Here is a 15,036-nt window from a genome sequence, read left to right on the forward strand (position 1 = left end):
GCATGCACACTTCTTCAGATACACACAAAAGCTCATACCTATGACAAACTTAGTTGGTCTCTAAGGTGCTGGAAGGAATTCCCCCCCCCCGACTACGTCAGACCAACACGGCTACCTACCTGTAACTAACACACACCTGAAAATAGGCTGGAAAGCCTTATTTGTTATCAATTATTTATTATTATACTTTTCTTACTATTTTTGAATTTTCTGACTTGTAAAACTATAAAACCCAATAGAAATAATTAAACAACAACAATTTGGGTAGCCACTGCCAGTCTGTGTGGATGAAACTGAGCTAGGTGGGCCAAGGATCTAACTTGGGATAAGGTTCTTAGTCAACCCATACAGAATGACGAGGGCAACGATCTTACTTTTACCTTTAAGTGAAATACAACAGCTTAGTTGTAGAGCATATGTTGCACATGCAGAAGGTCCCAGGTTCAATTCCTGGCACCTTCAGGTAGGACTGAGAAAAACCCCTGTCAGAAAACCCTGGAGTGCTGCTGCCATTCCCCCAGTGAACTGGGGGAACTGATGGTTTGGACCCTGCCCAAGGCAGCTTCCTATGTCCCTACATCAAGGAAGTCAGATGCAGATTGGCTCGTTACCTGCAGGACATTCCAGTGTGTGGCTCATGGGGTTGCTGTCAGCATTTGGCCCTTTCCCCAAGCAAGCATTTTGCATCTGGCTTCACCCCAGGCATTTTTGGAGGACACAGATTATTTAGATCCATTCCAATGTGGGTTCAAACCTGGCAGTCAGAACTGAGGCGATCTTGGTTGCCCTGAATGGATGACCTTTGTAAAGAGCAGGACAGGGGGAGTATGACTTTGCTCCTGCTTCTTGATCTTTCATTGACTTTTGACACCATCAACCACTGTATTCTGCTGGACCAGCTCCGGGAATGGGAATTTGGGGCACTGTATTACAGTGGTTCCAATCCTACCTTCAATATTGAGTCCAGAAAGCAGCATTGGGAGAGCGTATTTCAGCCCCTGGCTGTGTTATGGAGTGGTAGTGGACTATCTTATCTCCTGTGCTATTTAATATCTACATGAAGCTGTTGGAAGCGGTTTTCAGGAGTTTTAGGGGTGAGGTGCTATCGGTGTGCTGACAACACTCAACTCTCATTCTCCATAAGATCTGAATCAGGAGGGGCTGTGTGGTCCCTGGGCCATTTCCTAAATGCAGTGGTGGAATGGACAAGGAACAACAAGCTGAGCTTGAATTCTGACAAGACGGAGGCACTTTAGGTGAGTAGCTCCCATGTCAAGAAATGGGTCAGTTGCCTACCCTGGATGGAGTTGCACGCCCCTCGAATGAGCAAGTTTGCAGTTTGGAGATGTTCTGGATACAGCTCTGTCACTGGAGGCTCAGGTAGCCTCAGTGACTAGAAGTACATTATACCAACTGCAGCTGGTTCAACAGCTATGGCCATTCCTGGTCTGGAAAAGTCTTGCCACAGTAGTTCATGGGCTGGTCACTTCAAGGCTAGATTACTGCAGTGCACTATGTGTGGAGCTTCTCTCACGCATGATCCAGAAGCTGCAGTTAGTGCAGAGTGCTGCAGCATGATTGCCAATAGGAGTGAGGCCTTGTCAGCATTATGTGCTCAGAGATCTGCACTGGTTGCCAATTTGCCAGCGGGCCAAATTCAAGGTGTTAAAATTAGCATATAAAGCTCTTAACAGCCTGAGACCAGTTTACCTACGAAATCTCCTTGCCTCACATGTCCCCACTCAACTGGTTCAATTGGTGGAATTGGCAATACTTCAGTTGCCACATACACCCACTCCACATTTGTAAGAACTCGGTCATTTAGTGCCACCTACACTTTGGAACTCCCTGCCTATTGAGATCAAGCAGGCACCTTTGCTGCTGTATTCTTTTTGGTGCCTGTTTAGACAAGCCTACCCAGATGCTTAGGAAGCTGGTGTGGATTTTAATCTGTTTTAGTATTTTAGCTCTTGTATGTTTTAAGGAAGGATTGTAAATTTTTCAGGTTTTATCTTTGGTAAAATGCTTTGAGGGTTGTTGTTTTTTTTAACAATCAAGCAGTGTATAAATTTTATGAAATAAATGAGACATGCTTTCCCCTCATTTTCATCTTGAACGCACCTGGCTGAACTTTGTCCTCCCACAACTCCAATACCTGAAAAGTTGCTTCTGCAGCCTGCTCACCTCCGGATATACTCCATGATGAAGGCGATCCAGCCCTGCGAGGCAGCATAGTTATCCCCACAGGCTCCTGTCTTGGCTGGCACATTCTGGTAAATGGCAGAGTGCAGCTTGGCCAAGTCCTCCTTCCCAGGGATGGGAAGCGACAAGTCCTGGAATGTCTCCACAGTGGTGGATACCTGGAGGCACCACAGGAGGAAAACGGAGGATGTCAGTGGCTGGTGGCCACTATCTCAGAGGCAGTATCCTCCTGAAAACCAGCTGCTGGTGTAACTGCAAGTTTGGAGATGTGGTTGGGCTTATGTTCTGTTTGCAGGCTTTGCTAAAAACCTTAAACAGAACAGCATCGGAAGAGCCCTGCTGGATCAGACCAATGGCCCACCTAGTCCAGCATCCTGTTCTCACAGGGGCCAACCAGGTGCCCCAATGCAAAGCCTGCAAACAGGATCTAAGTGCAACAGCAGAGCTCTCCCCACTTGCAATTCCAAGCAACTGGTATTCAGAGGCATACAGACATTGACAGTGAAGGGAGAAAACTTGAACTCTGCTGGATCAGGCCAACAGCTCATCTATTCCAGCATTCCATTCTAACAGCAGCCAACCAGATGCCTCTGCGAAGACAGCAAGCTGGGAATGGGTGGGAAAGCTCTCTTCCCACATGTGATTCCTAAAAGATTGTGGATAGCAAGACTGGGACATTTCCAGGGGTTGTGGAGAATACACAAATGAGCAGACTAGGGACTCAGCTACATTAGTAAAGAAACAGCAATTTGAATGTGTTAGAAATGTGCAACACCAGATGACGCCAGAGAACAGGAAATTTTAAAATGTGGTTTTCCATAGGGATTTCTTTCTTTTGTTATAATGATCTAATTTCTGACATTTATAGGGCTTTTTCCCCTGTGTTTAGATCCACCCTAGGAGTGAGGAGCCTTTTTCAGCACGGGGGCTATATACTCTCATGGGCAACCTTCCGAGGGCCACATGCCAGCAGTGGGGAGGGCCAGATGCAAAAGCAACTAAAGGGACAGAAGCCACTGCCCATGGTCTTTTAGCTGGAGAACAACATGTGAGCTGGACCGATTAGCTGCAATCCATCTCCTCCTTATGTGGTCAGGGCTGTATAAAAGGAGTTGCAGGAGAGCCTTCAAAACATAACCAGGCTAACATATTGAAGGAACCTCTGGGAGAAAAGGGGATTTCATAGTTCTGCCTTGTGGAGCAGGCCACATCAGAAAAAGTCAGAGATTTCTACACACATCTCTCTCTTTGTCTCAGACATGCAAAAGAACTCAAGGAGGCTAATGAAAGGAGGAATGGCCTAAGGGTGTGTGGCCGGAGGTGAGTCTTGAGAGCAAGGTGGACAGGTGGGGGGGGCACACGGGGCCCCTGGGCCTGAGCCTCCCCACTCCTGGAGCAGGCACAGCTTTGCTAAAAGGGGCCAATGATCTGACTTGGCATAGATGTTCAAACCAAAGGCTCCCCCACCCCACCAGAGGAGGAGGAGGGGATTTGGAAAGTGTGGGCCTCTTGCCATTTTCCCTGGATCAGCAGCAGTAAGGGAACGCACTCGGTCACAGGTGAGGCACTGGACCAGGCTGAGGATGGAGCCGTCAAAGATGTCAGAGATGACGCTGCGGTAACGGACCTCCTTCTTCTTCTTGCTGGAAGTCAACATCTGAGCTGAGGAAGGAGATTGCATTTTTACTACTATTATTATTACATTTACTGCCCACCCTTTACCAGCAGGTCCCAGGGCAGGTTACAACAATTTAAAATTCAGGATTGAGAACAGTTAAAAGAGATTACAATACAGAGGAACAGAGTGGGTCCCGAAAAAACACATCTCAAATGTGTCTTAATGGACCTCACATCCCTGATTCAGGGCCAGCTCTGCTGTTTGCCAGGATGAAGTGATCCCTCTCAGAGGGAAGTTGGGTTTGTTAAGGACAGTGTGATGCCAATTATAATTTATCATAATCAACAACAAATTTATATCACACATACACACCCTTTCACCAGCAGGTCCCAGGACTGGTTATAACTTAAAATTCAGAATTGAGAACGGTTAAAACACATCACATTCACAGAAACAGGGTGGGTCCTGAAAACACACATCTTGGGTGTCAAAAGCCAGGGTAAAGAGGTGTGTCTTTGCTGACAGCTGTATAGTGAAGAAGCCGGACCCACCTCTGTGCAGAAGGAATTCCTCAATTTAGGGGCTGCCACAAAGAAGGCCCTCACCCAGGCTGCCACTACTACCCCAAACTTCTGAGGGAGGTGGAGCTACCAAGAATCACAGAATTAGAGAACTGTAGAGCTGGGACCTCAAGAGTCATCTAGTCCAACCCCTTGCAAGGATTTCAGCTAAAGCATCCATTATAGATGACCATCCAAACTTTCACTAAAAGCCTCCAATGAAGGAGAGTCCACAACCTCCTGAGGGAGTCTGTTCTACTGTCAAACTGCTATTACTGTCAGAAAGTTCTTTCTGATGGAAGATGAAAGGGCCCCCAGGAGGTTCTGTAAGGAAAGGAGGCGATGTCTCAGATAATATGGGCCTGAGTATTTTAGAACTTTGAACACTGGAGTGAGTACTTTGAATTGTACCCAGAAATGAACTGGCAGCCAAACAGTTTTATAGGTTTGCTAATCTTCCCTCGGTAAAATTACGGATCTGGTGTAGGACACTTAACTATGGGCTTCGCCTAAATTCAACCCACCCACCCCAGTCTAATATCTCTTGTGCTGCAAGATTATCACAAGAGCACCTGGACTAAAATTGTCTATCAAAAACTTCACTCTTGTGGTTTATCACGACAACAGCTACTCACTTTGGATTTTAGTAAAGCAGTCAGTCTAATTTGTCAGTGCCTAAATAATATCGAGCATCAGAACAACTTGGCCACAATAAGGAAATTTTGCCCATGGTATGACTTTCCCATTTCAACTCTCTGGCACCCTATCTGCATAACCTAGCAATTCTAAAATATAGTCACATTTTTACTCTCGCAAGATTGAATGTATTGCCCTCGGCTGCACTTGAGGGACGATTCCAACAGATTCCAAACAACAAACGCTTATGTCCCTGTGGAGATGGCAGTACCGAATCAGTGGCGCATGCCCTTCTGGCTTGCACTCTTTATAAAGACTTGAGGAATGAGATTATCACACCTCTTTTATTGTCCATTCCGGGTCACCCAACCACTGCCACAGTCTCCTTTCTCTAGGCAGATCAAGATGAGCACGTGACAGCAAAGGTTGCAAGGTTTTTAGCTGGGGCAATCAGAATAGGAGTGAGAAGCAACAGCATGTGTGTATCCATTCTGAAGGAAATCAGCCCTGAGTGCTCACTGGAAGGACAGGTCGTGAAGCTGAGGCTCCAATACTTTGGCCACCTCCAGAGAAGAGAATATTGCCTGGAAAAGACCCTGATGCTGGGAAAGACTGAGGGCACAAGGGGAAGAGGATGACAGAGGACAAGATGGTTGTACAGTGTTATCGAAGCTACCAACATGAGTTTGACCAAACTGCGGGAGGCAGTGGAAGACAGGAGTCCCTGGCGTGCTATGGTCCATGGGGTCACGAAGAGTCGGACACGACTAAACGACTAAACAACAACAACAACAACAACAACAACAATCAGAATAAGATCCACAATTTGACTATTGATTCAAAGCCCTAAAATGTATTTTATATAATTGACTTTTTATTTCTATTCTTTGTATATTGTATTGTTGTTTTATTGTTGTGGCCAATGGCTGACGCAAATAAAGATTTTTTTTAACCTTTAAAAAACAAGTTTATTGATCAATTTAAAACTTTACATAAAACAAAAGCACATAAGGTAACGGTACAACTCAAATACTTCAAATCTTACAAGTCATACCCATTTCCTATATCTATGCAGATAAAAGCCCCCTTCCCCCCTCCCACCCTCCCTGCTCCCACCCCTCTCCACCCTTCTTTCCTACCATTTTCCCTACTGTCTTCTCTCCCTCCCTCCTGTAACCCTCGTTCCTTTTTTCATATTATACATTATATATGCCAATTATATATAACAACTCTAAAGCCTGGAGAGAGAATTCAATAGAAGTCATTAAAACTAAAAATGTTGAAAGAAAAACAAAGGGTTTGTGTTGTTTTTTTTTCCTTTTCCTTTCGTATTCTCCTTCCTGCCAATCTCTAATGTATTTTTAAACTTATGCGAACGTACTAAACCTAGTATATTTCTGACGCAAATAAAGATTTATTCATACATTTATAGGTTTGGGTGTTGTTTGGTAATCGCCTCACCAGTTCTCTCTGTGGAAGACTATCATAGAAACTCTGCACAGATGGAGGGGATTGAATGGGAGGTGGGGTCCACATAAAGAACAAGTAGGATGCCCTCAGGAAATGCAAAACACGTAGTTAAACGTGTAACTCCCTCCCATAGGAGGCAGTGGTGGCTACCAAATTAGATGGCTTTGAAAGAGGACTGGACAAATTCATGGAGGAGATGGAGAAGGAGACTAGCAATGGCTATGCTTTGCCTCCATGTTCAGAGGCAGTAATGCTCTAGGTGAGGGCTTTTGTGCTGGGTTCCTGCCTGAGGGAGTCCCACAGGCATCTGCTTGGCCACAGGGAGTAAAGGATGCTAGACTATGTGGGCCCACTGGTCTGGTCCAGTAGGGATCTTCTTATGTCCTTATACAGAAAACAACTACCACAGAAGCAGCTCAACCCAGATGCTTCCTGGACTTACCCTTTTTCAGCACATAGGAGGAGGATCCCAGGCGCACAGGGCTCGAGCGTGGGGGGCTGCTAGAGAGCTTGGAATGCACTTCGTGATGAACGGGGCTGCAGGGCCGAGAGGAGCAGCGTGTGTAGGCATCATTGTCTGGTTCTGTTGCAAGGAAAGGAAGTGAATTGCCTGTAGAGAGGACTGGAACACAAGTTTTGTCTGACAAGCTCAGCCAGCCAATCCCTCATCTCTGGGCACCAACTTGGCCCCAATTGTTTTTTATTTAATTTAGTTCTCAGATTGGCTACCAAGCACTTGAGCACCTTCTTCTCATGGCAGAAGGTGGGGATATTATGGCTTTAGCAAGATGGGTCACCATGTGGTGCCTCTGGGTGCCATGGTATTGTTGAGGTCCTTCCCTAGTGTCTACCGTAAAAGGCCTCTGTGCTTCCCCATTCACTGCCCATTGGGGAATGGAGCGGTGGGACAGTTAACCTTCTTCTCCCTGGGAAAATATATAGAGCTGAAGGAAGAAATGGGGGAGAGTGACACTCTTTCCCACTTCCTATTTCAGCTCTATGAGCTTTCAAAGGCTCAGATTAACTCTTCCAGATCTAACTTTCAACCAGATCCCTGGGAAAAGGTGCATGCATTTTCCCTCTTCCTCTGGGGTTAGGGACTGATTTGCGTGCAAGGAGTGAGAAGCAACTAGAAAGAGTAATGGCCATGGTGCTCATGCTGGGGTGTAGTGGTTAAGAGTGTCAGCCTAGCACCTGGGAGACCAGAGTACAAATCCCCACTTGGCCAAGAAACACACTGGATGACCTAGAGCAGGCATCCCCAAACTTCGGCCCTCCAGATGTTTTGGACTACAATTCCCATCTTCCCCGACCACTGGTCTTGTTAGCTAAGGATCATGGGAGTTGTAGGCCAAGACATCTGGAGGGCCACAGGTTGGGGATGCCTGACCTAGAACTAGGCACTTCCACCCAGCCTAACCTATGTCACAATGTTTGTTGTAGGGTTTAAAGAAGGAGGGGGAGAAGCATGTATGCCACCTTGAACTCTTTGGAGAAAATGGCAGGATGCAAGTGCAACAAACAAACAACAAACAAACAAACAAATTTCCAAATGTAGCCACTGTCTGCTTCAGCTGTGAGATTCCTCATCAAGGGAGGACCAGGAGGCCACAGCCTTAATCCTAGCCCTGAGCCATATGGAGGTAAGGAGCAGAGATCCTACAACGAGGCCAAAGCAGGGGGGGCTCTCTGCACCCAGAGTTAGTTCAGCCTCGGGTGTCAAGGCCAATCAAGTCCCAAGTCCAAGGGAAATCAGATGCTTCAAACGCAAAATCCAGTGTCCTACTACACACAACTCCTCCTCAGGAGTAAAGTTCTCCTAGGGAAGTTAGACCCCCTTTCAATGAGAGATACTCTACCAGTGAGCTATGGCCCTTCCCTTAAAACTAGTAAAAAAATATGAACGAAGGTGTGTATGATATGCAGCTTCCAAGGTTCAGACACAGGTGCCAAGAGCATTGCACACTGAACCTGTTGTGGAGTACCTGGAGTCCTAGAGGGGCTGGCTGGATGAGGTGTGGAAGGAGGGAGCACTTCTGGGGAAGCCCTGCCATCCACTGCTGTCACAGAGGTGTCAACATCAGCATCTTCATCCACTTGCTCCGAGTTGCTCCGCCGATGGCTACACGAGAACTTCCGGTCCTTCATCCGCTCCTTTTCAGAAATCCCCCGCCCAGCCTCGTCCTGGATCAGCAGCTCAGCCTCTGCCAGGGAGCACCCAGTTTTGCTCTGCCCATCCCCTTCGCCCCGGTCGCTGCTCGAGTCACAGGAGAGGAACTCGTCCTCCGAGGGGCTGCGGTCATGCTCCTGCTTGTCTTCCATGTCGCTCAAGTCGGAGTCCCGGGTCTCGGCCATGACTGGCTCCTTCAGCTCTTCGTGGAGCTGATCCATCAAGCAGCGTAGGAATTCTTGGGTGTCCTGGGGTGGGTACGCAGAGAAGAAAATATTGTATGGGGCACTTCAGGCCTAGGGCTCTCTATTCAGCCTCTTTCTAGGTCACCCCCCTCCCTCTCCCCAGGACTTGCCTTCCAACAGCCCTGCTCTGCCCCCTCTTCTTGTGCTTCCCCCTGTTTGGAATATGGATGGAAGATGTGGGGAGAGAGGAGTAGTGTAGAAAGATTTGGCCTGTATCTGTGGTTGGAGTGTAACCTACTGAACAAAAGTAAGGATCAGACCTGTTGCTTTGCCCACCACTGGCATATGCCCCCAGAAGGTCCCCACGTGAAAATGCAACACTCAGGCTGAAAAAGATTCCCCACTCTGACTCTACAGGTAGCAGATCTCCAGTATTTCAGACAGAGGCTTCTTCAAGCTGTACCTGAAGGTGGTGGGGATTGAGCAAGAGACCTTGTGCATGCAAAGCAAGTACTTTACCAATGTGTTGGGGCCCTTTTTCCTTTTTTAAAAAAGGTACGATTCTAGTCCCCATGGTTCTGAATAAAAGGAAGAACTAAATAAAAAACTGCCTATACTGAGTTGAACTGTTAGTCCATCAAGCTCAGTATTGCCTACACTGACTGGCAGTAGCTCTCCAAGGATCTATCGCATCTGTACTTGGAGATGCCAGGGACTGAGCCTGGGGCCTTTTCTTCAGGCAAAGTAGATGCTGTACAATCCTCCCAGAAAAAGTTTTGTGATTGCTGGTGGAGGGGGGGGCGACAAAATTGCATGTGGCCCCCAGAAGATTTCCCAGAAAGTAATATGGCCCTCAAGCTTAAAAAGATTCCCCACCCCTGCCCTATTACATTTCATGGCAAATGGAATCCCCTCCTTGCTGGAAGGCTACATGTTGTATCAGTAACTCAGTCTCTGCCTTGGCTCCCTAACTGAAACAGATGCTGTTTAACTTCTCACAGCCCAGGAGAATATAATTTTCTTACTGCAGCAGGAAGAGGGAATCAGAAACATCTGGGATTGCCCCTTTGCCATCCGCCTCACCTGTTGTGCATACCCTCGAAACATGGGGTTGACCAGCTTGATTCCATGTGACAGGCTGCTGGGGACGACATAACTTGGGCTGGTTTTAGGGAAGAAAAAGCAAAGTCAAAAATGAATATATAGAATCTCTGGAGATGTGCAAGGTAAATTTCAAGTTCAAGGTGTTACAGGTGGTACATAGAGCCCTTAATAGCTTGGGGGCCTGATGAGTTTATGTAAATAAACAAACGAAATTACTTTAAAAACCATTGGTGTATCTAGTTCAGTATTGTCTATAGACTAGCATCAGCTCTCCAGGGTTTAAGGCAGGAAGTCTTTTCTCAGCCCTCTCTAGATACTATATTTCATAAAATTAGAATGCCACTGGGAACTGAACCCGAGTCAGAAGATTGGGAAAGTATTGCCTAACAGAATGTAGATCAGTTGGGTGTCATTCTATAGTGAATATTCTGAATAATGTCTTTTATGTAACTGACAGAAGGAAAATCTTTTTCTTTTTTCTATTTTTTGTTTTCCTTTGTTGTTTCCTTTTTCTTTCTCTCTTTGCTTTTGTTTTAATTTAGATTAGTTTCTCTTATTTTACTGTATCGTGAAAAACCTTTAATAAAATCTTATTTTTTTAAAAAAACACTAGGACCTTCTGCATGCAAAGCAAGTGCTCTACCGGTGAGCTGAGGTCCCTACAGCCTCAGTGTCCTAGATTTACTCACCGCTTCTTATGCCACACTTCGGAAATCAGCTTATGGTAACTTTTGCAAAGTGCTGGCTTCTTGTCAGTGCGCACGAGACCGCCACATTCAAGGAAAAATTGAGTGAGTGGGGGACTGATAGGAAGACAAGAAAGAAAGGTGGGTTATGATTTATCCAACAACTTCAATTGGGAGCAGAGAGAAAGGGAAAACATTGATGCCTTCAATAAAAAGTGGAAGAGACCAAGGGGCTAAAAAAAAATCTGCCTGGCCCCAATGAAGCCACCAGATCTGGCCTACAAGCAGCCTTTGCCAAGCTGGTGCAACATCCAGGTGCTTTGGACTACAACATGCTGGCTTGGGGGTTGATGGGAGTTTTTGTGCCAAACATACTAATTGGGGTCTGATGGGAGTTATAGTGCAACACATACTGGTTGGAGGTTGATGGGTGTTATATTGACATATATGCTGGCTGGGGGATAATGGGAATTGTAGTGCCAAACATAGTGGCTGGAGGGTGATGAAGGTAGTGGTCTGAAACATCTGGAAGGCACCAACCTGGCAGTCAGTAAATAGCAGTTATCTGAAAATGACTCTGAAAACCTACCAGTTTGAGAGAGCCTGGAGTGCAGCGTTCATGTAGCAGGAGTTCCCAAGATTTTTCATTCCTGTAAGGCCTAGAAAAGGAATGAAAAAGGAGAGGGGAATGGAGGCTTGTTCATTATGCCCACTGCTACATTTTTATTGTCTGTGTTCAAGGAAAAAGGAAAGGGGTATTTTCATACTCTAAGACCTTTGGATTTACCTCTCGGTTTCAGGTCATCATCTTCCGACTCGGACTCCCCTTCATCAGCAACTGCGATGGGTACAGCTTTTAGGGAATGGATGGGTGGAGGAGAATTCTGGAAGTGAAAGTTGGGGAGTAAATATCAGAGGCAAGTCTGCTTTGCCACACAGTATAATTCTCCAAACTAAGAAACAGCAGCTGAGTTTTCTTTTTTCCTCCTGTCTCCTAATCCCTTTTCTTTTCATGCCATGTATTTTAGACTGTTAGGCCTAGGGGCAAGGACTGTCTCATCACTGACATTTGTAAGCTTCCAGTCATTTTGGGGCCAAATAACGAGGTTAAAATGCTTTTAATAAGTAAAAAAAGAGAGAGATTTTATTATTATTTATTAAAGGTGTATACCACTGTCCATCCAAACAGAGAAATACAAAATGAGATTATAAAAACATAATAAAACAAAAGCAAAAACAAACCAATAGATATCCTCCCACAAACACATTTTAAAAGCCACAGAATGTTAATCAGCCGAATGTCTGGTTGAAGAGAAATGTTTTAGCCTAAAGATATGTAATGAAGGCACCATACTGTCTTGTAGATCCCACTGGTCCTGAGACTTCCCTGCTACATTCCAAGTTGGGATAGTCTTACACATTGACCACTTGAACTAAGAAAAAGAGTAACTCAAAGCATCCAGCTTTGCCACAAAACACTCACCTGGTCCATGAATTTTGATGGAGGGACTGGTGTGTGGGAGTACAACCGCTGGTCCAAGAAAACCTCCTTCTCGCAGGCATAGCACCATACCCGGAACGTTGTCAGGTTTACTGTCAGGTTGTGCTTTTTGGCCTACCAATTTAAAAACACACAAACACAGAGAGCACACCAATTAATATGGGTTGTGTCCAGCTACGCAGTGCAGACCCATCAAAATTAATGGGCCAAAGTCAGTCATGTCTATCAGTTTCAATCATGGGATGCTGCTCTAGGTAGCAGTAATACTGACTAACAAACTTGTTTTTCTGATCTATGGTACCCAAGAAGTGGGACTGTGAAATTGCAGAGGCAAGATCCAACTGATCTTGAATTCTACTGCAATGCAGTCAGAGCAGAAGCAGAAGATAGAGCCTCAAGTTCAATAAGAATGTAAGCAATAGCATAGCTCTGCTGGATGAGGCCAAAGGAGTGCTAGGGAGTCCAGCATCCTGCTTTCCTAGCGGCTAAGCAGATGCCCCAATGGGAAACCCAAAAGCAGCACCTGAGGGCAACAGCAATTCTCCTCGCATGCAATTCAGAACACCTGATATTGAGACACATATCACCTTTGATAGTAGAGGTGTGGTATAACATGAGGGAAGGTTGCAGCATTTGGGACTTTTTAGTTTAGAGAAAAGATGAGAAAGAAGTGACATTCTAGAAGTTTATGAAATTATGCATGATGTGAAGAAAGTGAATAGAAAGATATTTTTCTCCCTCTCTTCAACAAAGCTGGATGTCAGAAGATTTAGGACAGGCAGTGCATAGTTAAGCTATAGAACTCACCCCCACAGGACAAAGTGATGGCCACAAATATAGATGGTTTTAAAAGAGGAGCAGACAAATTAATGTAGGAGAAGGCTATCTACGACTACAAGTCATAATGGCTATGCTCTCCAGGTAGCAGTAATTCTGACTAACATTTTTATATTTCTGATTGGAGGCAGAAATTTAATGCTACTTGGAGTTGTAATGCTTCTGAATGCCAGTTGCTGGAAACCGCAGGAGTGGGGAGTGCTCTTGTGCTGGAATCTTGCTTGCAGGTATCCCACAGGTATCTGGTTGGCCACTGTGAGAAGAAGATGCTGGACTAGGTGGGCTATCAGCCTGATCCAGCAGGCCTCTTCTTATGCCTCAACAGGAAGCCCAAAAGAAGGACCTGAGTGAAACAGCAACTCTCCCCACTTGTGATTCTGAGCAACTGGTATTCAGAGGCATATTGCCTCCAACAGTGCAGAGAAAAGATAGGCACAAGGATTGGCCACAACAGTGTGTTGCATTTCCAAAATATGTCCTTCAACTAGTACAAAAAATTAGAGGACCTCAGCTCTAGACAATACTTGTGTGTTTTCAAAGCAACATGGCTGAGAGAAGTGTTGAATGCTAAACATTCGGGGGGGGGGGGTGTTACAATTAAGTTCCAAGGAAATTTTCCTGGCTGCTCACTTGCTTTCTGGGGAAACTAGATCTCTTACCTGTGCATGAAGGGTGCTGTGGTCAGCAAAGGATTCCCCGCAACCAACATAAGAGCAGGAAACCTGAAGTGAAACAAAGCCAATTGACAGTCACAGTGGAAACATGGCAAAAGAAATTCAGAGCAATAGAAAGGTAGGGGTGTGTCTGTGGATACACACACAATGCACAGAAAATAGTGCTACTTCACACCCCAAAAGTGAAAAGTCTACCTGGTACAGCTCAGTAACTAGCTGTGAATGACATTTTACAACAGGAAGAATAAAAGTCATGCATGCAGGAAAATGTATTTGAAAAGAATGTCTTTACCTGAAGACAAGCCCACAGGTTTGGTCCCCCTGCTCCACAAGACTGGCAAGTACCCTGTTTTCATATGAGGAGGAGAAATAATTATCAGTGGCCTATCGTCCTCAGAGACAGACCCATCATCAGACAAAGGAGTGAGGAAATCGTGGACTTGCTGATACTGATATGATATACACTCATATCAGCTCCAGCCAGTGTGGCCAATGAAGCTTGGATGATGGAAGTCCAGCAATATCTGGAGGGCCACAGGCCCCTCCATCCCTGATTCCTTATGGCATGCAAAAAGATGAGAGAATGCCTCTGTTCAAAAGATGAATTCCCTCATGAAAGAAGAAGTGCCTCTTCTTCAATCAAGTGTGGGGAAACTATGACCCTCCCTAAATTGTTGGACTTCATCTCCCATCAGCCCCAACCTGCATGCCCAGTAGTCTGGGATGATGGGAGCTGAAGTCCAACAATACAACTTGGTGTCGTCTGGAGTTTGCAGGGCTCCAACTAACATCAGCCTCAGCCAGCATGGTCAATGGTCAGGGATGATGGAAGTTGCAGTCCAGCAAGCATATGGATGGCCAAAGCTTCCCCACCCTGATGCTATGTATAACTTTTCCTCTTAGGAATGAGCTTCAGACATGTAGGGCGTACTTAAGTCAGACTTGCACTGGTTTAGTAGTCATATCTTCTCCCCAAGGATATTCTCATGGTACTGGGGATCTCCTCAACCCCAGTCTGAAAATGTATTAGTTTGTTTATGGATTGGGTAATTTTTTGCAAATGAATTTTTCCTTACTTTGGATTTAAGAAGCAGATCATCCTTAGTGACTTCACCTATGGAATCCAGGTGAGGACAAATGTCTCTGGGATCACCCATTTTGCACTTGGGTTCACCTGTGTGGATCAAGAGAGAGAGGGACAGCAAAACAGGTCAGATTGTTTTCACATTCAGCTTGCTCATCTGTTTTTGTTTAAAATGAGAGGAGCTGAACCACAAGCCCATCTTGTTTTGTTTGTTTGTTTGTTTGTTGCATTCATATCCCACATTTTTCTCCAAGGAGCTCAATGTAGTATACATGGTTCTCCCCTTTGTTGTTTAATCCCCACAACAAC

At 45.5% G+C, this 15,036-nt stretch overlaps 1 protein-coding gene across 4 annotated transcripts in view; it reads right to left on the reverse strand.

The window, feature by feature from the left end:
- The window catches only part of USP20 (ubiquitin specific peptidase 20), a 70,809-nt gene that overhangs the window by 14,947 nt on the left and 40,826 nt on the right, over positions 1-15,036 (reverse strand). For 3 of the 4 annotated variants that reach the window (XM_035113014.2, XM_035113013.2, XM_060270438.1), the window contains 12 exons: positions 14,720-14,817; positions 13,936-13,989; positions 13,629-13,691; positions 12,115-12,246; positions 11,419-11,515; positions 11,221-11,290; positions 10,635-10,748; positions 9,925-10,003; positions 8,472-8,904; positions 6,929-7,069; positions 3,716-3,864; positions 2,185-2,360 (listed from right to left, as the gene is read on the reverse strand). In XM_035113014.2, the coding sequence (XP_034968905.2) occupies positions 2,185-2,360; positions 3,716-3,864; positions 6,929-7,069; positions 8,472-8,904; positions 9,925-10,003; positions 10,635-10,748; positions 11,221-11,290; positions 11,419-11,515; positions 12,115-12,246; positions 13,629-13,691; positions 13,936-13,989; positions 14,720-14,817 (1,606 nt within the window). The remainder of the gene's footprint in view (positions 1-2,184; positions 2,361-3,715; positions 3,865-6,928; positions 7,070-8,471; positions 8,905-9,924; positions 10,004-10,634; positions 10,749-11,220; positions 11,291-11,418; positions 11,516-12,114; positions 12,247-13,628; positions 13,692-13,935; positions 13,990-14,719; positions 14,818-15,036) is intronic. The other variant, XM_035113015.2, reaches the window with a different exon arrangement.

The sequence above is a fragment of the Zootoca vivipara genome, chromosome Z (assembly GCF_963506605.1).
Source record: "Zootoca vivipara chromosome Z, rZooViv1.1, whole genome shotgun sequence".
In the NCBI taxonomy this organism is placed as follows: domain Eukaryota; kingdom Metazoa; phylum Chordata; class Lepidosauria; order Squamata; family Lacertidae; genus Zootoca; species Zootoca vivipara.